Here is a 27,668-nt window from a genome sequence, read left to right as displayed (position 1 = left end):
GCCTGGAGCTCACTCATCAAACTGTGAAATTGAGATTATTGCCTGAATTATTCCATTGTTTTGCTCTTCGTTAGCGTCAGTTATCTTGATAATTCAAGAGGATGTAACTCTTTAATCTAGATTTCAGATACTTGCTGTTCAATCTCCTCTATATTTTTTTTTGACTTGGTTTATTGAATAAATCTTTGGATTCATGATTTTCTCTAGACTTAGAATTTAAAGGAAGATATTCTTTCTCCACTTTTTTAAGTTTCAAGGTATATTTGCCACCATGGAAAAAGACATGTAAATACAGTTACAGAAAAATACATCAAGAGTTATTTTGGATATTATGTTGATAGAGAAAAATAAAATTTTATTTCTCTAATTTAATAATCATTGTTTATTTCATTCATAGAGAAGAAAAAATTAAGTTCTTGTGTGCTAAGTTTAAATATACTTTAAGGCAAAAAAATAATGTATAATATTACATTATATTAATATATGTCAGGAAGGTAACTTGAAGATAGTTAAAAAACAAACTTGAAAATATTTGCTTTGCTGTGTAGACTTTTCAACAGTTATTTTTAAAGACTGAGGAATTAAGCACCTGTCATTCTTGCCAGCTGGTGTAGATGTTAAAAATTACTGTCACTCTTCCGCCTGCTACTCTATTTTGCACCTGCTACAACTTGAGTTATGGGCATCTCACACATGGTAATTTAATAAGGGTAGGTCCCATGACAGTGTACTAGATTGTTATCCCATGGGGAGTTAAAGCAGTTTTATGAGGTCTTGAGAGAAAAATATTAAATATGAAGCTTGAGAACAAAAAATGTAGTGCCTTGTAGACATCACGTTTTTCTAAATGAAAAGTGTTAAAGAAGTGTAGAAGATGGGAAATTTAGCCACATATTCCAAAGCAAAAATGACCCTTTTATGATTGGACTGTTTGTACCAGTCAACTTCTGTACATGCTGACATTTATAATTTTTAAAAACACATATTATTTCCTGATGTAACAACCAAATATAAATATGTATTGAGAGCTACTCTGTTCAGTATGGTATGCATGAGCCACATGTGGCTATTTATATTAATTAAAATGAGATACAATTAAAAATTCAATTCTGCAGTCACACTAGCCACATTTCAGTCAACAAATGTGGTTAGTGATTACCATACAGAACAATGTAGATAGAAATTTCCATTTTTACTGAAGGTTCTATTGCATAGTGCTGTGTGAAATATCCAATTTCTGGTCTTAGGCAAACTTAGCCTTAAAGATCTTGAGGCCATAGTAAATTCTCCTTAAAAGAATGATTGTGATGTCCCAACATCATCTTGGCTACAGAAACTTAGGTCAAAGTTAAAGCTGTTGGCTACTGAAATATGAGTGACCCTTGCTAAAGATAGGAGCATGATGACCTGAAGTGCCCAACATCAGGACAAAATTGTTTCAGGTTCCAAAAATGTATAGGCAGGCAGGTAATTTTCAGAGATTTTGAAATCCCATATATTTTAGGGATATCTTTTTAGAGAGTGGGAGAACTATTTATCATTTCATCTCTTCTAAATATCCAACTACGAACTTGCAAAATCTGCTTCTGTTCTAAAGAAAAAGTGATACATGATAGCAATATGATATGATGAAGTAAATTTATACTATAAACTTGTCTATCAATTAATCTTATCATTTAGAGCATGTATTAAAAGATCGGTGCTTTGTGACCACCTAGAGAGGTAGGATAGGGAGGGTAGGAAGGAGATGCAGAGGGAGGGGATATGGGGATATATGTATACGTATAGCTAATTCACTTTGTTATACAGCAGAAACTAACACAACAATGTAAAGCAATTATACTCCAATAAAGATGTTAAAAAAAAAAAAAGATCGAACCAAGATTTTGGGGACATGGACATGCAAAGTAGAAGAAATCATAGCAGGAGAGAGAATTTTAACAGACAGGATCTTGAGTTCTTGAGTAAGAGTATCATCCCCAGAGACATTTTTTAAAGTAACAGCTTAAAGGTCACTTTAAATTTTATCCTTGAATACGTTCAGTGAGACATATCAAGGGCTTATTAGAATTTTCTAATAGGCCAGACTGTCACTAGAAGTGAAATAGGTCAAGCTATGTATACAATGATTTACACAAAACTGAAGAAACCTGCTTTCATCTTAAATTGCCGGATAGCTTATATTAAACCATCTCTGATCCTATCTGAATTTCCTCAGTTTTCTATTTTGCATTTTCAATAATATATGATTATCATTATTATTCAGTTATTGTTGTGTAGACTATAATTATTTATTCTCTTAAAATTTTATAATTCATCAATATTCTGTACATTAACAAAAGAATTGTGGTTTTAAAAATAAGTTTCTCGGGCCTCCCTGGTGGCGCAAGTGGTTGAGAGTCCGCCTGCCGATGCAGGGGATACGGGTTCGTGCCCCGGTCTGGGAGGATCCCATATGCCGCGGAGCGGCTGGGCCCGTGAGCCATGGCCGCTGAGCCTGCGCGTCCGGAGCCTGCGCGTCCGGAGCCTGTGCTCCGCAACGGGGGAGGCCACAATAGTGAGAGGCCCGCATACCGCAAAAAAAAAAAAAAAAAAAAAAATAAGTTTCTCTAAGCAAGAAGATAAAAACACAGTGCAACTTGAACATTCCAGACTGACCAAAATTATTTATTGATTTATTATTTTAAGGATGTTCTTTGACCCATGGTAGAAAATAAAGAGCAGTGCTTGGATTTGAGGTTGTCAGTATTTTATCCTTCTTGTCTAGAGCAGCAGACACTTGGTTTGTGTGATATGAATATAATTCAGATAGAAACATAAGGTGTATAAAAATTCAGGGAGTCCTTCAGTCTAAGATGGTCCAAATTGTTTTGTTTTTCTGAATGATGGTAAACAGATTTGGACAGTTAGGCATGGGTGTTCTTAGAATAAGGTTCCAGCCAGTCTTTATAAACAATGCTTGATCTGTAAAGGAAAAAGGGAAAAGAGTTAGATGTTGATTGCATCTTTTCAGAAAGGAGATGGGGAAGGAAATAGTGTAAAGTGAAAAAGAAGAAAAAGCACAAAATGAACCATCACTTCCAAGGTAAGGCATTTCCTTGTTGCAAGAACCTGGTTTCAAGTGCTGCACTTTGGACTGTGATAGTATGGTTTTCTAGAGCAGTAATTGTTAAAAACTACTTCAATTTTTCAAAGAATTTAGGCTAATGCTTTTATTATTGTTACGTTCCAACTAAATTAATAAGCTGTTCTCTGGTTTGTTGAATCTCCACTGCTTAATTATAGTACAGACAAAGATAGGATCTCTACATGAAAGCAAAAACCTCAGAAGTTTTTGCTTGTACACTTTTAAAAAATGCTGTATTTCTAAATAACCCATATCAAGGAGATGGGTTAATATAAATAACTCATTAATATTAATTATATTAATGTGTTCTGGTTAATATAAATAACTCTTCATTAAGAAGCAATACTAATTATATCTACACCATATAAGTGAGGCTGTTACATTAAAAAAATACAATATTGAGAAACCTTTATATATTAAAAAGGAAACAGATAGATACCTTGAAAGCTCCATTTAGACAGACATGATGTGCTTGACAAAAGCTGTAGGGATAATACAGACAGTTTAGAGTTAGAAAACAGTCAAATTTAATAAGAGAGCAGTATAGTAAGTTAACTCAATTCTAATTATTCCTAGTTATAACTCTAGAGTTTATTTAAACTCTGTATAGCTCACTATTCTTAATACTGGATTTATGGCTTTTCCCCTGATTTTGTAAGTTTAACTTTTTGATTATGTGTTATGTTCACATGGTTAAAATTTTTTCTTGAAAGTATGAAAGAGTTTATTAAAAAAAATGTTCTTCACCACTGTCTCCCAGCTATCTAGTTCCTCTCTTTATAACTAAGTTGGTAGAGCTATTATGCATGTATAAGAAAATACAAATATATGTTTCTAAAAATCTTTTTTACACAAATGGTGGCATGTTCTACAAACTCTTTTGCACTTGCTTTTCTCACTTCCTAATGTATCTTAGAGATATTACCATAACCATAAATAAGGGTGTCCTTGTTCTTTTTTTAGGTCTGTAGGGAATTTCACTGTGGAGATGTACCAAAATCTATTCGATACATTGTACATTGATGGACATTAAGTTGTTCAAATATTTGGCTATTGCAAGCAACATAATAATGAATATGAATAATCATATATCACTCATTTTACTTGAGTGCAAGTATGTCTGAAGACTACATCCCTTGAAGTAGATTTGCTAGAATTAATAATTAATACCACATCACCACATAGGGATTTTAATGATTTATATTCCCAACAAGAATGCATGAGATCACCTGTTTCCATACACTGTCCTCAACCTAAAGTGTGGTTAAACTTTTAATTTTGGCAATCAGTATATCTAAGTGTAGTGTTAATCTGCATTTCTTTTATTATTAGTGAAGTTCAGCATACTACATTCATATATATTTTTATTCCCTTTTCTATGAATTGTCTATTCATGTACTTGTTAATTTTTCTATTGGGTTGTGGTCTTTTTATTAATTTGTAACTTTTTAAAAATTAGGCAAATGAACTCTTTCTAATGTTGATTGCAAATTTTTTTTTTCTGGTTTGCTATTTGTCTTTTGACTTTGTTTCTGGTGGCTTTTGCCACTTAGATAAAAAAAATAATGTGGTTGAATTTATTGAAATTTGTAATACCTTCTGGGTTTTGTGTATCAGTGTTGGAAATGCCTTCCCATTCCAAAAGTTATAAATAATTTTCCATGGGTTTTATACTTTTAGCTTTTACATTCAAATGTTTGACTTGTGTGAAATTTATCCTAGTAGGAGATCGAGATCTGCCTTTATTTTCTAAATGACTATACCCTTGTCCAAACAATATTTATTGAATGATTCTTCTTTTATCTAATGTACTTATGGCAGTAACTGAATGTAAAACATAGTTTATAGGAAAAAAGTAAAGTTCAACCATGGTTGTCAGTGAAGATATGCTTGGCTTAGTTTTTTCTTTTGTCCTGTTCTCTTTTTTTCTCTCCTTTCCACTTCTCTTCCCTCCCCTCTTCTCCCCTCTGCTTTTCTTGTCTTACTTTTTTCCAAGTTGTTAGACTTTATAAGTCCATGTTGACATCAAAGCTATCAACATAGCTTTACTGAGATGTGGTTAGATTAGTTTTTTGGGGGGTTGGATAATTTTTTCTATTTTGCTGCAAAATTTTAAATTTACAAGTTATATCATACAACTTTATCTTGCATCTTTATTTTGTGTGGTGTGTTGCTTTTCAGACCCTCTGGGTGAAGCTGCTATAAATTGGTGGCAGAAAGACGTACCACAATGTTCATTGCAGCTCTATTTACAATAGCCAGGACATGGAAGCAACCTAAGTGTACTTCAACAGATGAAAGGATAAAGAAGATGTGGCACATATATACAGTGGAATATTACTCAGCCATAAAAAGAAGCGAAATTGAGTTATTTGTAGTGAGATGAATGGACTTAGGGTCTGTCATACAGAGTGAAGTAAGTCAGAAAGAGAAAAACAAATACCATATGCTAACACATATATATGGAATCGTAAAAAAAAAAAAGGTTCTGAAGAACCTAGGGGCAGGACAGGAATAAAGACGCAGACATAGAGAATGGACTTGAGGACACGGGGAGTGGGAAGGGTAAGCTGGGACAAAGTGAGAGAATAGCATGGACATATATACACTACCAAATGTAAAATAGATAGCTAGTGGGAAGCAGCCGCATAGCACAGGGAGATCAGTTCAGTGCTTTGTGACCACCTAGAGGGGTGGGATAGGGAGGGTGAGAGGGAGACACAAGAGGGAGGAGATATGGGGATATATGTATATGTATAGCTGATAGACTTTGTTATAAAGCAGAAACTAACACACCATTGTAAAGCAATTATACTCCAATAAAGACGTTAAAAAAAATTGGTGGCAGGAAATAGATAATTGGCCACTATGAGATAAATTTCATTTAAGCAAGAACATTAGAAAAGGAGAACTAAATTTTAGCACCAGCTTTGCCATTAATGATGTGACCTTCACTAAATAGCTAAACATCTTTGGCCTTCGGATTCCTCATTTTCATAACTGCTTGCTGTAAAGGATTTTGAGATCTCTCCAACTGTAATATTAAAGAATATTAGCATTTAATATTAAAATTTATTCTGACACAAACCCCATCTTACAGAGATGTTGTGAAGATCTAACAAGAAAAGATAAAAGTGAAAACACATTTTAACCTGTATAATAATGCACAGGAATGTTAAAACCCACTGGAGTAAATCTTATGTATATAGTCAGGTCCTTACAAGATATCTTTTTAGAGTTATTATATAACTGATCAATAATAAGTAACATTTGTATGTTCTCTTATTGAATAAGAGAGGTAGAGAGTATAAGTTATTTTAAGCTCAAAAGTTGTCCATCGTCTGGGCTTCCCTGGTGGTGCAGTGCTTGAGAGTCCGCCTGCCGATGCAGGGGCCACGAGTTCGTGCCCTGGTCCGGGAAGATCCTACATGCCGCGGAGCGGCTGGGCCTGTGAGCCATGGCCGCTGAGCCTGCGCGTCCGGAGCCTGTGCTCCGCAACGGGAGAGGCCACAACAGTGAGAGGCCCGCGTACCACAAAAAAAAAAAAAAAAAAAAGGTTGTCCATCGTCAACCCAATCAGTTCAGATTTGCTGTAACCACCAGAGCATGTGAGATTGTACCTTCATAGTTGATGCAGCCATTTGAGTCTTCTTGACCTTTCATCAGGGCTTCCACTTCTTCCTCTTTCATCTTTTCACCTGATGAAACAAAACTCTTTCTTCAAAAAGAAAACCAGAGAATATTTTCAAAATTCCACTGTAAGTGATCAGTTTTGGACTCCTGGAGACTATAACCTCTTGGAGGATAGAAACCAAGTCCTTCCTGTTCTCTAACTGGAAGGTTATCAATAAATTTTTTTGAATAAATGACTTAAATGCACACTATACCTGATCATCCAAACTCTATCCTGTAAGAACTACAATGCTGCACATTACTTATTCACTACCAATAATTTATCATTTCCCCAAAATAAACTCATTGACATTGAGGCTAATTGATATGGTCATTAACTTTTGACTATCTTTTTCATTTTCCCTTTGTAGTCTTTCCCCCTACTTATTTTGGTTATAACATGATTGCCCTAAGTCATGCTCTTTCCTATATATTCTGTCCTATTAAGTCCACTGAAATGAATATTTCTTACCTAGTGTAGCTAGTACATGACGAAGTTCAGCACCCATAACGGTGCCATTGCCTTCCTTGTCAAAGACACGCAGACCCTCAACAAAGTCTTCATAGGTGCCCTGGTCCTTGTTGTTGGAAATAGATTGCAACATGGGCAGAAATTGTTCAAACTCAATTTTCTTGGCATTCATCTCTGGAAGAAATTGCAATTTGGAGAGTTATTATCTATCATTAAATGCCATCTCTGAGTCACAAATTAAGCTTGAGAGTTCATTCTAGATCATCTAAAAAATCTTCATACAGCTTAAATTTCAGTTGGTAAATGACTGATGACAAAATGTTTGTAATAGAAAATAGCATGAGCTCTGGAGTCCTAGTGCTTAGGCTTTTATCCCCAGCCCACCATTTACAACTGTGTGATCATGGGCAAGTTTCTTTTTATTAAGTGAGCTCTTTATTTATTTAATTTATTTATTTTTGGCTGCCTTGGGTCTTCGGTTGCTGTGTATGGGCTTTCTCTAGTTGCAGTGAGCGGGGACTACTCTTCGTGTGGTATGTGGGCTTCTCATCCCAGTGGCTTCTTTTGTTGCAGAGCATGGGCTCTAGGCATGGGAGCTTCAGTAGTTGCATCACGGGGGCTCAGTATTTGTGGCTCACGGACTCTAGAGCACAGGCTTAAGTTGTGGCGCACTGGCTTGGTTGCTCCGCAACACGTGGGATCTTCCTGGAGCAGGGCTTGAACCTGTGTCCCCTGCATTGGCAGGAGGATTCTTAACCACTGTGCCACCAGGGAAGCCCCATGGGCAAGTTTCTTAACTTCTTTGTGCCTCAACTTCTTCATCTCTCAAAAGAGATACCTTGTAGTGGTAGTGTGAGCATTAAATGAGATAATACATGCAAAGTCTATTACAATATCTGGGACAAACTGAGTGCTTAGTCAGTGTTAGCTACTGATTTTATTAGTATTGTCAATTTAATATTTTCTATAAACACTAGGGAAGCAATATAGAAATATACTCATAACAAATCCATTAACATATAAATGTAGCAAAACCTAACTGAAATTTAATATATATTCCACTTTTGTCTGAGCTTTTGTAGAGCCTTCAATTTCTTTAAATTTTAAGTAATTCAGAAAAGAAGCCTGTGAGGAGAGTGTGTGTGTTAAATACTTTGCGATCTCCTGATTTCTCTGCAGTTTTAGAGGCCTGGAGATGATAGGAATTTTTTTAGTATCTTCTGACAAGATGAACAGTATTCACAGCAAAAGTATAAACAGACTATCCAGATGTATACAAATGGATAAAGTTATGTACCCCTAAAATCAAAATTCCCATTCACCAGTCTTTCCTTATAGTGTAGAAATCTAGTACATTGAGTAATATTAAGAAGATTAAATTTGAATGCTGAAAAAATGAACATTTACCTAATAATTCCATTAAAGGTGAATGTTTGATAAGTTAGAAAATGGCATTTAAAAATGAATTTGGCTTATTACACTCTTCCTTTATCTCATGCTCCCAGCTACTTTTTGCATGATTTACTTGGACATTTTCCTCTGAAGAAAATGAAGTTTGAGGAAAATTCCTGCAGACTGATTTAGAGGTAGGTTTTTTTGAAATCAAATTTTTTTTTCTTTTGTAATAAAGAAAAATGGTCTTTTCTGGAAAAAAAAAGATTATTTGCTTTCCCCTCCTTATTTTCCTTATGGCAAAGATAAATAGCCCAAATATCTACTTGAAAAAACTTCAGTTTTGTCTCCTTTTTTTTTGTTCAGAGTGATATTTTTCAATAGACTATTATACTTGCCATGAATCATGGGATTGGAAAAAATTTCCATGTTCCAGACTAATGACTGGATTACTGTATCCAGCAATGACTTCTTCAATTTTGCCTCTTATGTATCTCACTGACTTTTGCCTTAGGATTTACCTTGGGGGACTGAATGCAGATTTTGGCTTAGGTTTTTAAGTCTTTCTACAGTTCTTGGAAACAGAAAATAGTTTTATTAAGGTGTCATCTGTGTGTTCTTAAATTAGAAAGCTGAGTTTCCTTTAAGATGGTTTTTTTTTTTTGGCCACACCCCGTGGCAGGCATATGGGATCTTAGTTCCCCGACCAGGGATCGAACCCATTTCCCCTGCATTGGAAACGTGCAGTCTTAACCACTGGACCACCAGGGAAGTACTGTAGGGTATGTTTAGATAACATGGTGATGATGATGATGTTAGCATTAGATATCATTTCCTTTCACTAACATGAAATTATATCATGCTTACAAATTTTCAAAGGAAGGTTAACTTATTTTATGAGGGTAAAAACTAAGACTCTAGATGGCCAAGAGGCACACTTACCATAAAAAGTAAATTAAACCCTATTCTGTGGAACTTATTTCTCTATAAATCTCTCTCTCTTACATAAACACACACACACACATACACACACACACACACACACACACACACTTCCCAACTTCTTGGAAAAACATGCGTTTACCTTCCTTGCTGGGGTTTCCCAGAACCGCCTTGACCTCTGCATTGGTGGGATTTGTGCCCAGAGCCCGAAGGACATCACCAACCTGGTTTAAGGTGATCTTGTTATCGCCTTTTTTGTCATATAGGAGAAATGCCTCCTTGAATTCTGAAAGAAGCAAGAAACATTAGGATGCTTTTTTTCTACTTCAGACCTATAAATTAATCCAAACTTCATCAGGGATCCAGTTCAAACTCTCCTCTACTTCACAGCTTTTGCCAGTCACTTAAGTTTTTATCTTTGGACTCTCCCTTTTCTAAGCTCAACTGACAGCTCCCTTTGGACATTTCTTTTTGGGTCTGTTTTAAAGAAGGATTTCCAATTTCAAGTCATATGTTCTTATTCATCAGATATGGAAATTGAAACTGCTAGTCATATTTATTCATATCTCCTTCATCTGCCTTGGACACAGGACTGGGTTAAGAAATTCTGAGGCCTTGAGAAATCTTAAGAATTCCTCATAAAATCCCTCATGTAATTAACAATGTTAATAAAATTTCAAGAAAACAAATTTTCAGTCGGGGTTGTGTCATGTGAGGTTAAACCAAACTTCTTAACTTATACAGAAAAACCTGCTCTTGAGGTACAAATTTCCTAGGCTCTTCTCTTAACTAGTTTTCTTTAGGAGTAACTTCATTTTTCAGGAAAAGTAGATGTGGCCAATTTCTAAGTTCTATAGTGTCATTTAACCACTTCAGTGTATGACTCTAATAGGCTTCTAGTGTAACTGATTCTGAAGGAGAATTATTTGTTTGAATCTATTGCTATGGTGATCACTTTAAACTTTACTCTTTTTTCATATAATAACATATGATAACATGTTGCTGTATTAGCTTTATAATTAAATTAAATTAAACGTTTTAAATTAAAATTTTATGCAGATAAGTATAGATTCACATGCAATTTTAAGAAAAAATACAAAGAGATCTCTTAAATACTCTGTCTAGTTTCCCCCAATAGTACCATTTTACAGGATTATAGTACACTATCACAACCAGAATATTCACATTGATAGACTCCATCTATTTTACTCAGATTTCCCTAGTTTTACTTGTATTCATGTGTGTATGTAAGCACATATTTTAAAAGCGTTGTCTATTTTTATCACAATCACTCTATTGTTTACTTTCCCTAAATTTTGTCATTCTCCTTTGATAGAATTGGTTTTGCCTTTCAAGATTACATTAACAAAGAATTAAGAAGTATACACCAAAAAGACAGAAAGAAATGCTACTATGGATTTAGGGGCAAGTAAAGATATTTTAATTGAACTTTTGAAACTTAACTAAATTAAATTTTCTGGAGAACCTAAAAGTACTGATGGCAACTTGTTGGAGTTAATACCAGCAACACCCAAAAACCCATTTGTGAATGAACTGGTAGAGGTGAAAACATTCTTTTTAGTCCATTAGTGGTCTCAGATCAAGAGATGCTATCTAGATAGGTTACTCAGCAAAACATCCTATTTAACTATCCCTTCATCCCCTAATCTAAGATTGCACCAGACATTATGTTAACAATCAACTATAGATCATGTTATCATTCTTTGCTGAAATTTCCTTCTCAAATTCTATGCAAGTTGACATCATAGATCATTTCCCCAACCTAAAAGACAGGCGGCAGGCACTGTGGGGTCATTAGTCAAATATTATATTTTATCTTTCTATGGGACATGTGAAACTGAACTATTCTTATTACTGGCTCCAGGCTTTCATGCAGATTGCTCAGTGGGCTCACTATTACCCTGGTCAGATCTTGATGTAGAAATTGGGTTTTATGAGCTGTAATAGAATCTCTCTGACATGAACCCTTTTGTTGATTTAAAGGCCAAGGCCAGAAAAATATTGCTCTTCCTACACCAGATTTTTAAGGCTTAGTTATTCTCTTGAAGAGTCTAAAACATGGGTTAGCAAATGACTGCCTACGGGCTGGCTGCCTGTTTTTGTAAATAAAGTTTTATTGGAATACAGACATGCCCATTCATTTATGTATTGTCTATGGCTGTTTTCATGCCTCAATGACAGAACTGAGTTGTTTTTACAGAGACTGTTCTGCCAACAAAGCCTAACATATTTACTATTTAGCTCTCTAAGAAAAAAATTGCCAGCCCCTAGTCTAGAACAACACTGTTCTAGGGCATTTTGTGATGATTGAAATGTTCTGTATCTGGGCTGCCCAAAAGGGTAGTAGTTACCTACCACCTGTGGCTCTTGAGCACTAAAATATGACTAGTGCAAAGGAGAAAGTAGACTTTTAAATGCATTTATTTTTACTTAATTACAGGTTAAATTTAAATAGCCACATGTGGCTAGTGGCAACTCTACTGGACAGCACAGGACTTACACCTTTAGAATGCTATAATTTTCTAGTGTTTTTTTCTTTACCCCAAACTTGTGATACATTCAAGTAGAGCAGCCATGAGAAAAACTCTGATCATTGAAGAAGGAAGCAAACAAAGTATGTCTTTATTTATTTCTTAAAATATAATATTTCTTTTTAATTTAAAATGCTTACATTTGTTTTCCTGGCACAGGAGAAAACCAGTCCACAACACTGATGTTCACTGAACCTCTATATCTAAAACCTATTTTACATATGGAGTAATATGGTTAATGTTCAACACCAAGTCCTCTGTCTCTGAAAGGGTTTTTAAGTCTTCTGTTGCTTGGTTCTACCATAGTTTGGCAGTCATAATGACACATAAATTAGATATTTAAGAGGACTTGGGTACAGTAGCAGATAATGTAGCAGCATCATTAGTTAAAATTAAAAATCAAACAAATTAGAGTAGAATTACCAACTGTTTTCAATAAGAAAAATTAGTCCTTTGTAGTATAATTTCAAATGATCATGGGTTCTGAGTCATCAGATCATCTAATTTGTCTACATGAGGGCATTAACCATGATGTAGATATATATGAGTCTGTACTATAGCAAATATCCTTTTTTTTCTTAACTGATTTCCAAACATGAGATATTCCAGACACTGAAACAGGCTGAAAAATGTTGAATCCTTTAGATAAAGAACTGAGTATAATTATAATTATATACCTATGAGTATTATCACAATTATTTATATATTATAAATCATAACATATATACATACTTATCATTATGACCAATATCCAATTTATACAATATTGTATAACTAAAATTTTCTTCCATCCCTTCTATAGCTGTATTTTTGTCTCAGTTTATTTAAATATGTGACTCTTTTACTTCATAAGACCTTCTGCCCTACACTTTACAGTGAAACAACAAGAGTCTTAGGGCATAGGATCTCTTGGATCCAAAGACCTGAAGAAGAAAAAGTGGAAGTCTTAGGGCAACTATTCATATTCTTTTGAATCTCCAGAATTTGAAGTCTTCTAGTTAGAAACTGTTTCTATGAAATAAATATCTAATTAATTTAAAGTAATATTAGATTTTGACCCTATCATTAATTCTTTGGATCTTTGAGTCAGTCTCAACACCTCTCTGGGAGCCTGTCCTGCATCTCTAAAGATGGACCAGGAGATGGCTAAGGCTCCTTCCACAGTTTTTTGATAAATTATTTCCCCCTCTTTTTCTCTGAATGCACATTTTTTCTATATCCACTTCACCTGCTATTTCTCTCAACTCACTATGGTGCCCACTGAAATTATGTGTATTTGGTAATTGGGCAGTTTTAGAATCAATTTTGTTTTCTAAATTGAATAATTTAGACCTGCCAAATCACTCTTTAGGGATTTGATTAACAAATTAGCCATCCAAAATCCACATATTTTTGGGGGGTATATGTATGGTATTACCTACTGTATCAAATTGGTTCTATTTAGAAATCAGTGAATACAAGAAATTATTTTGTGGTGTTTAGCTTTAGTTTGCCTAAACTTTTGATTACTGATTATACGTGAAGGGTTCATGTTGAGAGAATTTATGTTTAGAGTGATTGAGAGCATTTATATTTAGAGTGACAACATCAGTGGGGATAATCAGAAAGAGCTAATCTCACCTCAAGAGAGTTGGTTTTCTCACATGCCATCTTTATGAGTGTGCACACATTATATCGTTTAAACTTACCTTCCTGCTGTTGCTGAGAGAACTCGATCTGTTAGAAAGAAATTAACCACAAAGAATATTTTAACCAAACAAAAATGTCCTGATTTTTAAATGTATCCAAGCTCATTCCCTGAGTAGTCTTCAAAGTAAGCTGAAAAAGTACGCCTACTTTTCAGAGTTCAGGCATAGCTTGGATACTAAGAGGTTGAGCCATGCAGTAACACGTCTTGGAGATGAGTGATATTTCAGAGACTAAGAGGTGCTCTGCCTACCTCTGGAATAGAGAAGCTCAATTCACTTACCAGCAATCTGGTCAGCACTGAAGGACTGCAATGGCGAGAGAGAGGAAGAAAGAAAGAAACAACTAGTACTCTTTCAAATGCATTGACAGAAGAGAGTGCTGTCTGCTCTGAGATTTTTAGGAAGCTATGTAGGTGTCATAGAATAAGAAGGTTGCCGTAGGATACTTTTGAATCTAGGAAAAATAAAAAGCTATTGCAAAAGATAGTTAGGGAACATCTTTCTATATCTTAATCCATGAGTCAATGATTTAACAAATGCTAAATCAAATTCTTTCTGGAATAATATAATAACCTACGGTGTATTTAACATATGTCTAATACAGACACACTGCATTAAAAAGGTCATTTGAAGTCTTTCTTCTATTTAACCAGTATATTTTTACCCAATGCATGGGAAGTAGTTTATTTAATTTTAGTTATCAGCATCATTGGATTTTTTTTAAGGTATAGTATTTTGCTATAGTTGCAGGGTTTTCCCTAAATTTAGATATAATAAACCTTATGTGATATAGAAAGTTGGTGAAGCACAAAGTACTGTTTTTGGGAGTAAGACATATTTTTCCAGTTGGCATAATACCTTGAATTAATCTCTCCTATCCTCAACCCACCTTAATAAAAACCAAAAGTAGATTCTACACACACACTGAATATGTTCTCTCCTCAATTTTATTCCTATCTACTGTCTATATCTGTCTATAAATTACAAGTAGTTTTCTCACAGGACCCACCATGATGGAGCTTCTGGGCTGCAAATAGCGGCGAAGCTGAAGAGTGAGTTGAGGGCTGCTCCAATCCCTGAGTGGGGACCTCCCTTGCCAGGCTGCCTTTTATTTCTGGAGAAGCTGTGACCTCACAGCTAGCATCAGGTTTCAGAGAGAAGTAGCCACTCCCCTAGGAGAGTTTTTTAGCTTTCTTAGGGCAAAGGGAAAGAGGGATCTGTACCCTGAGGTCTATTTTTAGGAAATCAGAACCTAAGAGTGGACAGCCATGGTGAGGCCCATGCCTATCAGTACTTTTATGGTCTTTATCCCTAAGATGTTTTCTTGAGCGTCTTCCTTTAAGAAGCTTCCTATTTGTTCAGTGGCAGAGGAGCTTAGAATTTCTCTAAAGACTACAGCTGATCCCTTCTCGGTGAATTATGGACTTTGCAAACTTCAAGTCAGCAGTTTTGGTATAAATGGAACTTTCTGGATGGGACTGGTTTGGGGTTTCAAATGGCAACTGATATAGAAGGAACACTCTCTGCAGCTCTGTCCCTTGTGGTAAAGTTCAGAGGACTTGAAAGGGGTACATACATTTTGTGTGTTTCTTGGGTCTGCCCAAGTGAAAATCTGGTCAGTTTGTGAAATCTCCAATTAAAGACCACTCCTTGTACATTGTATTCTCAGGAGTATAGAGTTTATCTAAGCCAGGAATTGTTTTAATCTCCATTTTCAGCAGTCTCCCTCAGTTTTCTTACATTAGGGCTGGGTATTTGCTTCCCTACCTGTTATCTTTATGGTGGCTGACTAGTCATATTTTTTTAATTTATGAAGTTCTTCTAGGAGGGAAAGCTGATGGACCATTTTGTGTTCTTTTTCTCTCATTCTGTACATGTTCTTTTAAAATTTAAAAATGTTCCTTATGTTCTTACCAGAATGTGCTTATTCCCTTTCTGCCATGTCAAACATTTTATGACTCAGTCACCAGACTGAGAACCAAAAGAATACAAAGCAGGTGTTGTGAAATGCAAAGTTGTACTTTCGAATTTTAAAGGTATCCATGGGATTGGCTGGTAGTAAGTTTTCATGACAGCTTACCTGAAAATAGGGGACAACTCCCTTCCTAGAATGGTACTGAGAAGTGACAAGTCTAGTCAGAACTAAAGTTCAGACATGTTTATCAGTTTTCTACATATTTAAAGCAGCTCAAAGACAAAGAATGTTAGAGATAAATTCTAATTTAAGTATTGTTTCAGCAACTATTTTTAAGGGAATGGTCACAAAAAGGATAATCTCCCTCTGCTAGACAGATGTATACTTTGCAGCTTTTCCCCATGCCATTTGGAAAGAAATCAGCACTTAAATGCATATCATTTTTTGTCCAAAGTTTGTAAGTAGTGAAAAAGATCTCATGGAGTCTGAGTCCCAAAATTAGAATTGAAAATATAACTTAAAAAATATTAGTAGCCAGGTAAACATATCTTCATGAATAGATTGACATTTTGAGAGGTTGTTGGGAAATGGAAGTTAATAGAAAACATTTAAATCCTTTGAATCATTAGGGGAAAATGAAAGGGAGGGACAAAGGTAGAAATTTGTCACCTTTGATAGTTGTGTAATTTGGAGTCTCATGATTTCTGATGCAAAAATTAAAGCCATTAGAGCAGACCATGTTTCTTTGTGTTTTACTCTTGTATTTAGGTATTGTGTCATTAAATTTGAATTGCCCTATGATCAGTATTGAGCACCAGCATATATCTTTGGTAGAATTAATAACTATAGATAATACAAAACAAATTCATCAAAGCTGTCTTACATAATGCCCATCCCATCATATAACCTACATAATGCTCATTTTCATTTTTTTTCAGACAGAAAAATGTGTCCTTGAATACATATAAAATACAATCAATTTGTGTCAAATCTGTCAAGTAAACTGGAAAGTCATTTTAATAGCTGTATTTACATTATAAATAAGTTATTCATAACCACTTGCCTATTATGTAAAGGTTTATTATTTTTTACAATAGAATGGAGGCAGTTAAACTATTTCACTCTAGTTTTCATCTGTATCTTTATCACATAGAGAATGAGAGTGTAGATTTTTTTGTGTTTACTGAGGATCAAAGTAAACATGTAAGCAAGCTATTGACAATGGTAGAGAAGGCTACAGTTTAGTCTAGTCTAGACAATAAACTATAGTTTAAAAGTTAGAAGACCTAGATATTATGCCCATAGAATAAGTGGGAGATGCTGTTTATTCTCTGGTACACTTTTACAAATGGCCAAAACATTCTCTTGTATCTCTTCCTGGGTGTTATAATGATGAAGTAATCAACCCTTTGAAGAAAGGCGTGATATGAATACAAAATGTCAGCTGATTTTGGACTCAGTTTGCTATGTCATCATTTGGTTTGTTTTGAAAATTAGATTTAAGTCTCTTCTATCTGGAATGTTCTCCTGTTATTTCTGCTTCTTAGAAATTAACTATCCTTCAAAGCCCTTGAAAGAACCTTTTCTATTTGCCTAGCTCCTTTCTGCCACTGAAATATATTTTAACCTTCCTGACTGTAAACTTTTGGGAAGCACAGGCTGTTACTGGAGACCATTTCCCTTGGTCCATGATGTGAACCCAAGTGTGAGCCTCTCCCTCCTGGAATGCTACCCCTGCCTTATACTTAGATTGTATCCCCCATAACTCTATAAAATACCTTGCCTATATTATATGCTCAGCAGAATTTTAATTAAATTAAAATCTTTAGAACAGATGTATAGTAAGTTCCTCCTTCAAACAAGTCTCCTCCTCTAGGATATTATCTTTTAAAAAATTTTTAATTTTAATTTTATTTTTTTCTGAAGATTTATTAAAATTTTATTTATTTATTTATTTAACATCTTTTTTGGAGTATAATTGCTTTACAATGGTGTGTTAGTTTCTGCTGTATAACAGAGTGAATCAGCTATACATATATATATATCCCCATATCTCCTCCCTCTTGCGTCTCCCTCCCACCCTCCCTATCCCACCCCTCTAGGTGGTCACAAAGCACCGAGCTCATCTCCCTGTGCCATGAGGCTGCTTCCCACTAGCTATCTGTTTTACATTTGGTAGTGTATATATGTCCATGCCACTCTCTCACTTTGTCCCAGCTTACCCTTCCCCCTCCCTGTGTCCTCAAGTCCATTCTCTACTTCTGCGTCTTTATTCCAGTCCTGCCCCTAGGTTCTTCAGAACCAGTTTTTTTCTTTTTTTTTTTGTTTTTGTTTTTTAGATTCCATATATATGTGTTAGCATACAGTATTTGTTTTTCTGACTTACTTCACTCTGTATGACAGACTCTAGGTCCATAGGATATTATCTTCCTTGAGAGAATGGACCTTGTCAGTTCCTTCAAAGAGCTTACATTCTAGAGTAGGGGCACACATTCTCCTTTGGGGCTGTATCTCCAGCACCTAGAACTGCCATGCATATAGTAGGCATGCTCATTTTAAGTTATTGATGTATATACCTTTATATTTCCAGAATCTTTCCTTAGATTTTATATAAATGTTATGATCAGGACTTCTAATTTGCCAGCCCCCAATTTGTTTTTTTAAAGGGTGTTTCCATTTTAGCCTAAATACTTATCTTAGACTGTTGGTAAAATAACTACCTTCCACATTTTTACGATTTATGTACTATTTAGTATTGGATTTAGGTAAGTAGTAATCAACAAGGTACTGGTACTAAAAAAGATTTTTACTGCAATGTTTTCAGATTATTTTTCACTTTGTGAAGTATTTTTCTAATAGTAATCATGAGGTTTGGTTAACTGATTAAAGATAAGATAAAATTTCTGGTATATAGAAGGACTTGATTTATAGAAAAATATTAAAATGCATTTAATTAAACAGGCTCTGGAATTGATGTATCTTAAGCTTTAGCATAACAAGAAGAGCTGTAATTAAAGACGATCTGGAAGATATGTGATGTTGAATACTGAGGGCTAATGCCCTAGGAAGGAACATAGACTACAGTCTTTAAAAAACTTCATCATCACTGCTAGATATTACAATAGGGCTAATGACTGGTGAGGCTAAGTAAAGACCTTAATCTAACCAGGGCCAGTTTTCAATCAAGAAAACATTGCTGCATGTTCTTTGATTTAATGCCTGGCAGGGAGAACAAAGACCTGGATGTATGCAAACCCTAACAAAAACTTAATAATTTTCACTCCAGTCTTAGAGTTATGAGGAATCATTGTAAAAGGCTAGCAGAAGTACTATTTTGGAACTCTGAGAGTTTTGTGCTTCAGAACAATTTACTTAATTTAAAGGAAATAGATATTTTTATTGCATTTTTTTATTTCAACAAAGGATATATTTAGGCTGGTGACTCTAATATGGTATAAAAAGGAGAAATTAAGATCAATGAGAATACAGTAGCAGCCCAGGTTGTCTAATATAAGAGAGAATAGATGGTTATATTGGATAAACTGATCTGAATAGAAGAGGAAATGAGTAATTCTATGCTTAGGATGCCTAGACTAGTCAACTGAATTCAGTCACATTAGAGCAAAGGCTGAATTATTAAAATAATACAGTTTAGACCTACAGGAATTAACAAAGAGGTTTAAGTGAATTTTAATAAAAATGTAAAAATATGACCTAAGTCTATACTACTTTGGATTTCTCATCAGCTTTCCCGTGAGAGTTGCACCTGTTTTACTTTGTGCATTTGTTTGTATGCAATTTAATTAAAAAATCCAAGTGGTGTTTACATTCTTTCCTTCCTCTTTTTATTTTTAAAATAAAAGCATTTGTGAAAAATGCTTTGAAAAATGCTTTGTGTATGTGTTTTAAGAAATTATAAGTATCTGCTTTTTCCTCCATATCTGGAGTAGAAGTTCTGTTTGTGACAACAGGGATATATGAATATTGATATTACTGTTTTGGTGATTTCAGGTCTTTGATATGGTGGAAAGAGACTTAGATGGGGTTTGAGGTATTCAGAATTTTGTTCTGGCTCTCCTGTAACAAATCATGTGTCTTTTGATTAAATAACTTCTTTTATCGGGGTTATAGCTTCCTCAAATATGAAATATTAAACTGCATGATTTCTGTGGTTGCTTATGGTTCTATAATGTTGTGAGTTTTCCATCCTTTTGTCAGTAGTATCTACAGCAACTCACTTTTTTTTTAATGGAAAAGGGCAAGTTGCCTAAAAATTTGGTAAATGATATTATTTTGAAGTAGTTTAGATAAAGAGGAGTTAAGCAAAATAAAATTTTATAACACTGTGTTCAGATGAGTATTTTATATCTCACTTATATCAGGAGATGGTATATCATTGGGTACTTACTAGGTACAAAGAACCTCACTTGCCACAGTGGAAGGAAGAAGATAAAGTTGAATAAGATGTGGTTTTATCTTTAGGAAAAATTTTCTGCTCTGGCTTCAACTCACTATTATTAATTTATGATCAGAATAACAAAGATTTATCATCCATATAATTTACATTTTAGCCAATATAACTGAAGCCATTACTACTAGTATATTGCAGTTTTTGCCCTCCAGGTTCTGATTTGCGGGGAGAAACAAACCGTAGAAGTTGATGCAGAAACAAACTACGGAAAATCTTATTTTCATAAAAAAAGTATTCCAGTATGAAGAGAAGCAGAAGAAAGTGTAGTATCAGCAGACTAAATATAATCCTTTCCACAATTTCCATGAGTCAGATGGTGCTTAATGCCGGGTAATTATGGAAAGGCTTCTAAAGACAACTTGCCAGGGGGTTCATTTGCAGCACTAAAATGTCGAGAGGCTAAATTTGGCACTGTCACTTTGTGGTCTCCTTGTCTTGCACAAATTTCATTATCTTTAGAATTAAAAGTGCTATTCACTATTAATTGGTGAACATACCTATTCCTTTCCAAACTACCTTATACTTTCCAAAGACATTATCCAGTTACATATTACTTAAAATATAATTTTAGACAGAGTTACAGAATGCCCTTTAATATCTTCCCACTCCACTCCACCTGTTCTCTTCTTTTACAGAGTAGATGTTTCAAAGTGGAAACTTGTTACTGATACCTAGTGATAATCTCACATAAATTTTGGTTTGCTTCTGAGGTTATGATCATGCCACAAATGGATGAATATCTCAATTGGTTGACATTTTAGTTGTATTAAAAATTAGTCTGTATTAAAAGGCCAGAGTAAAAGAAGACAAACTCTTAAAATTATATAAAGAAAACTTAGAAACAACTTATGTCTTCACTTATTCCTTCTAATTAGAAATTGACTATATGTCTTCTATTTCTTTTCCTCAGATTAGTTAAGATTTAAACATTATACATGTGGCATTATATTTCTATATATGACTCCAAAGAATATTTGTTGAGATTTCCAGTTTAAATCATGCTACTTATTTGTAAACAAAATAGAAACCCATCCCATTCTTAGAATATTAACCTGATGGAAAAATTTGGAGGTCATGTTTGAAATACGTGTATGTTCAATTAAACAAAAGCAAAATTATTTAAAAATACAATAAGTTTCACTACATTTAACAATATTAAAAAATACTTTGGTATAGTTTTTTTCAAGCTTTATTGAGATATAATTTACATATAATATTGTATAAGTTTAAGGTGTACAACATGATGATTTAACACATGATAATTTTGATATGTGAAATGATTACCACAATAAGGTTAGTTGGTTAACATAACCATCATACTACACAGTTATATTTTTTTGTGTGTGGTGAAAACTTTTAAAATTTATTCTCTTAGCAACTGTCAAGTATACAATATGGTACTGTTAACTATAGTCACTATGTTGTATTTTAGATCCCAGAACTTATTAATCTTATAACTGCAAGTTTGTACCCTCCGTTCACCTTCACTCTTTTCTCCCATCCCCACCCGACCCTAGCAACTACCAGTCTACTCTCATAATAGCGTTTTTAACATCCATGTTCCATTTACAACTTTTTACAGGAAGCTGGAGCAAAGTGACTGGAGCAAAGTCTTTCTAGTTTCTGAATATCTCACCTTCCATCTGTAAATGAGAACACCTAACCCGTCAGCAACAGGTGCTAAGATAGGGGAAAGCTGAGGAAAACAAAACAGTAATGAACTGCCAAGGTCAAAAGTCTTGATGAACTAGCTCTGATGTGTGCCTCTCACCCCCTCTTCTGGCTACTGAAGCGCGGTGAAGGGCAATAGGAGAATCACCCTTATATTGACCACTCTTAACCTCATATCCTTAAGAGCAAAAAAGGTTCCTTTTCACATTCTTGGAAACAGCAACTTCCCCTTTATAAACAGGAGGTAGTTTAGGATATGGTTAACACAGTTGACTCTGGATTTGGCCTGCTAGGTTATATCCTAGCTCTGTCTCATACTTGTTATTTGATCATGGGCCTGACGTTGAACCTCATTTAGGCTCAGCTTCTTTTCTTGCAAAATGAGGCTAACAACAACCTTAGTGTAATGTTTTGTGCATTAAATAAGATAATAAGGCACAGAGTAAATTCATAATAAATATTGATTACTATATTACAAAAAGCTTTATAATTTTCAAAGCCTTTCATGAGCCATGACCTCATTTGATTTTTCCAACAATCTTTCTAAGTAGGACTGGGTTTGTATTAGCTTTGTTAGAGATGAGAAAAAATAATTTATAGATTAACACAAAAGGTCCTATACCTGGACAAGAACAAGTCAGGTGTTGCAATGAATACATAATATTTGCCTCCACTGAATACTCATCAGTAAGTAGATGTATTTATTGGGAATACTATATTTCCACCTTATTACCTGAAAGTTTAAATCTTCCCAAGCATATGGTCAATTGTTGCTGTGAGATTTGTTATTTGATGAGTTTCTGTCAATGCATTCTGTACCTTTACCACTTTTTGTAATGTCGCCCGCAGTACCTGGTCAGGGATGACCTGATTGAGTGGTGAATACAACGAGAATTAAAATTTAAGCAGCACAATGACAGACATGATTCAAAGTCCCATCACTTCAGAGCAATCCTGACATATCAGCTAAGGCATGCATCATGCAAAAAATTTGCTTAAACATTGAAGATCTTTTAAAATCTAGGCACGTGGTCATCTCATACTTATTTACTTTTGTTATTTCATTTGGTTGCAGTTTTGGGCAACAGGTGTTAATTCTTGTGCTTGTACTTGAAACTAAACTTATGGTGGGTTTTACTTCCCACACTTGGTGATTCCGTCAGGCAGTGTTCTTTAGTCTGCGCATTGTTGCTGGAAGTATCAGCTCTCTGAAAGCAAAGAGTGCTTAGAACCACCCAGGACAGTAGCTTTAATGTTCAGATATCAGCAGTATTTGTGTTTTTGAAAAAGATATTCATAGAAAATCCATGGGGCTAGGACATCAGGTAAACATTCCCTCAGAAAATATAAAAGGTTTTATGTCAGAACAACCAAAGAAATGTTCTAAAGAAATAACCAATAAAGGAAATCAGGTTGGAAAACACATTTAAAAAATTGATAAAACTCATTCATATTGTTCAGAGTTTATGCAGAGTCACATATATGGCTAGTAACATAGTATATTATAATATGAAACATAGATATTAACTGGGATAGTATTGAGGGCTTAAATACTATGATTGTAATGACTATAATACTACACTAAAATAGTTCCACTTAAACTTCAGCCCTACTCAAAGTGTAAAGAACAGCTAGATTTCTAATCTTATATGATTTATGAAAGAAAGTGTAAAATTCAATTAAGTTTTGTTCTTTATCGAGTTTTCAGAAAGTTAATGAACACATATAATAGCTCGATTAATTTCTTTAAAGTTCATTTTCTCTGCTTGAAAAAAGTTTATAACTTATATGAGGTAATATATCTAGAAATATCATTACATGATTAAAAGCATCATAATATGAAATGTTTTCATGCACATTTTAATTAGTCTTCTTACCTATTGGGATGAAATTAGATTTTATAAGGTTCTCAAGTTGCATCACATTCTTTGGCTATGTTATAATATCTATAAATATGCACTGATTTCATATTGTTGAATGCATATCATTAAAGCCATTTAAATTCTTTTGCAAAAATATGCTTCAATTCTTTTCTTTGTTCTCTTTCCATTAGGAACGGGCTCTCTGAATGAAATATAATCTTTTCTTCTAGATTCATTTAACTTCTCCCTTTTTGGTTTGTGTCCCTTATCAACATCCATCACATCTTTCATTCTACAATGAAATAGTGAAGATGGAGCATATCCCATCATTACAGAGACTCTGTAGGAGTATTTCCTTCTTTTGCTTAGCTGTACTAGTTCACACTAGCATTAATTCAAGATATAGATGAAAGGATAAACCAGTTTTCAAGATACAGAAAAGCATCACTTCTTTGCTATGAAGAAACAATCAGTTTATTTTTTGGATTTAAAAAGTGATTTTTTGTCTTTTCTTGGAGACTTCTTACCTGCCAAACTAAATTTTTATTTATTTACTTATTCTGTTCCTTGGGGAAGAAAATTAATGCCTCTTTTCATTAGTGGGATACTTCTTTTTCTCCTTAAGAAGACACATTTTTTTCCTTTCCAAATGCTGTAGTCCCAGATACAAAGGGACGATATTGTCTTATAAATCACAGTAAATATAAAGAGGAATAGCTTTGACACTGATTCATATCTCTAGTGTTAATGTAAAATGGGGAGTCAAAGAATAGAGGCAATTGGAATTATTGCAGTGGCTATAATCATGCTTATTGTATAATGTAGTCAGTGTGCATCTATAAGATATATTAACTAGTATTGCTGGAGATGAAAAAATTGATTTCCTCATAATGAACTGTATGCATGCAGTCCTCAAGACAGAAAAACATTTACTGGAAGATATGACATTCATTTTTTTCTCCCAAGTGGATATAAATTAAGAATAGTTCCTGACCAATATTAGATTCTACGACCAACTATTTTCCAAATATGACTTCAGTTACCTACTAACTCAAGAGAAAATGTCTGTCATGATCTACTTCTACTCTGAAACATAAAATTTCATGTTTAATTGGAATACTATAAAAATTTGGAATATATTTACTTAATATCATCATGTACATCTAAGGGTGATCTGATTCAATATTTATGTCAGGAATATTTTTAAGAATCTACAGTTATACTAAAATAGTCAATGAATTATTTACTTATAGGTTAGCTTGGCTGTTGCAAGTAAACAGCATATTAAATGTCAGCAAGTATTAAGTTAGCAAAATTCAGATTTATTAAGTACAGAACTATGGGCTTAAGTGAAATGATCACCTCCTAGGCACTTTCACCCACTAGTTTTCCATATAAGGCAGGGTTCCCTAGATGAAGATTTTCAAACTGTCATTCGGACCAATCAGAGCCCAATGAATGAGGAGATGGTGCACATTTGATGGGTCACCTTGCCAAGAGGAAACAGGCACATCCATAGCGTCATTCTTCCAAAAGCAGATAATCTTTTGGCAGTGGAGAACTTTGATCGCAGCAAAGTGTTGACATGAAAATCAATCATATTCTCTTTAGTTCAAGATCAGTATGCAAGAGCTCAAAGACATAAGCTCAAAGCCATATAAGTAACAAGTTTTACAATATTTGGGGGGGTTAGTTTCATTTAGAAGCAACTCACATTCTGAATTAAATAATGTATATATAAATAAACAAGATGACAGTTATAGTCACTGAAACACTTGAGTGAGTAGTTGTCTACACTGGGATATCATTTAGTGTGGTATCAAATTATATTAAGCAAAGCTGGAGGGGGAATTGGATTGCAAAAATCTCTTTTTCAGATGAAATAAAGCAGCTGTCAAATAAATACATCTCGGACCACTGGGTCATCAGCTGTTTTTAAACTTTTGGAAGCAAGTAGGGACTAAAACTTTCCTTTTGATGTAGCTTTAAGGAAGAGATCCAGTTTCCATAGAGATTTTATTTAAAAAAACCCCACTGGTTTAAATGTTTGTAAAATTATACATGTTGCACTTTGACAATTTAGGGAAAAAAGGAAACAGAAAACAAAAAGTAGAGCAAATACAGGTTCCAAATATAATGCCATACTCATAATAATTTTAGTGAAATTATATGCTACAGTTCATTTACTTTTTAAATCAAGATTCTCTTCTACCCAAATCCACCAGTTTGCTTAGTAATTCCATTCCTCTTAATGAAAAATATGCCCCTCTGAAAGTTCCTAGTGTTCCCTACTGTTGAAAGATGTTTCAGTGACCAAACAGTTCACCCTTTTCATTACCTTAATGGCAGAGAGGTCAATCTTTGCTTCTTTGGGTGGGGCAGGTGCAGGTGCAGGTTCAGGTGCTGGGGCAGGTGCAGGTGCAGGTGCAGGGGCTGGGGCAGGAGCGGCAGCATGTTTCTTCACGTCCTTCTTTGGTGCCATTGTGTTTAAAAGGATGGGTTAAAGAAAAAGAAAGGGAGAACCTCCTAAAGAACCTGTCAGACTGATTCTTGGAAGAGAAGTGGTGGTTCGCCTGATCCACAGACCAGTGTCTTGAAGGTGGACCCAGAGCATTAAATGGTATAAGGGCATGCATATATATTTCACTTAGTGCCTAACAGCATCTTGACACTTGAGGCTGGATTGGACAGTTTGCTGGTCCAGGGGGATGGCATTCCGGCTCAGACTATAAATGGAAACTAAAGGGTCAGGGCTTCATCAATTTTTTTAACTCCTCGTGTGCTTTTTTTCCCCCCTCCCTCTACCTCCATGTATAAAGGAGAAAGAAGTATGACAAAGCCAGCCAGATTCAGATCCTTTGGTGAAAGTAAAGTAGATTGACTGATCCTTTCTCTTGGTAGAATGACAGTTCTGCTGAAGTTGTAAAACTTCCCCCCCCCCATGCCTAAGAAACTTTACTGAAGGATTTGATTTCAACTTGGAATTTTGGCAGAGGGAGTATCACCAGCTTTCACACAGCTTATTTGCTCATGCTCCTCCTCCCTTGCCATAATTTGCAAGAAAATGTTTGTCAGCAAAAAGGTGGTGGTGTTTAAAAATAAAAAGCAGACGTATAAGGAAAGCCCATTAAGTCTTAAGGTGGCTTTCCTTCTAGGGAGTACAAACTCTGACTCTCTCTCTCTCTTAAATTGTGGTGAATTGTATGCTAAGAAAAATAATTAAAAACTCCTTCCTGTCACTTAACTTTTTCTATAATGAAAAATATCAAATGGGATGGAAATAACAGGAAGATTTACCCTCTTGCCAAACACTTTTTCTAAGAGTTAAGTAACTTTCAATCACAGTAGATATTTATCCATTTTACTTCCTAAATGGAACTAAGTCTAATTATTTATCACCTAAATTTTTTATCCATACTAGGGAGATAAGATAAAATTTTAAATTTACCTAAGTGGCCAGAGAGATAAAGAGAGAAGAGGACTTTATCAGTAGGTGGAAATTTTGGTGAGTAACTTGAAAGTTTTTCCTTTTCTGTCCTTGGCTTTCTCAGTTTTCAAGACTAGACTCTCATATGAAGAAACATGTGATTAACCAATGCACCACCCTCACTTCTGTTAACTTGTGAGATATATAATTACTGAGTAGTCGTTAATCAGTAAAAAACCAACAAACAAAAACAAAACCAAAAAAACCCAGTAGCAAGTTTGGGATTTTAGAAGAGCATATTTACACATTACATATATAAGAATATATAAACATTATATGTGTGTTTACTTATACATATAAAGTATACATACATAAGTGTATATGTGTAAACACACATTATATATTCTAATTGTTGAATATAATTGTGTTTAAAGCTATAGATTTATTAGCCATTTTCTTTTGGTCTGATATAAAAGC

The 27,668-nt window shown here is 34.5% G+C and overlaps 1 protein-coding gene across 1 annotated transcript; it reads right to left on the bottom strand.

Moving 5' to 3' along the window:
* Positions 1 to 3,580: 3,580 nt before the first annotated feature.
* On the bottom strand, positions 3,581 to 26,400 carry MYL1 (myosin light chain 1). Its single transcript, XM_060106346.1, is given in 7 exon segments — positions 3,581 to 3,609; positions 6,748 to 6,825; positions 7,272 to 7,445; positions 9,748 to 9,891; positions 13,846 to 13,873; positions 26,103 to 26,265; positions 26,267 to 26,400. Coding segments are annotated over 7 exon segments (750 nt in total).
* Positions 26,401 to 27,668: the final 1,268 nt, after the last annotated feature.

This window comes from Mesoplodon densirostris, chromosome 8 (genome assembly GCF_025265405.1).
Source record: "Mesoplodon densirostris isolate mMesDen1 chromosome 8, mMesDen1 primary haplotype, whole genome shotgun sequence".
NCBI classification, from domain to species: Eukaryota; Metazoa; Chordata; class Mammalia; order Artiodactyla; family Ziphiidae; genus Mesoplodon; species Mesoplodon densirostris.
The sequence above is the reverse complement of the archived record's forward strand: the minus strand, read 5'-3'. Positions and strand labels throughout refer to the sequence as shown.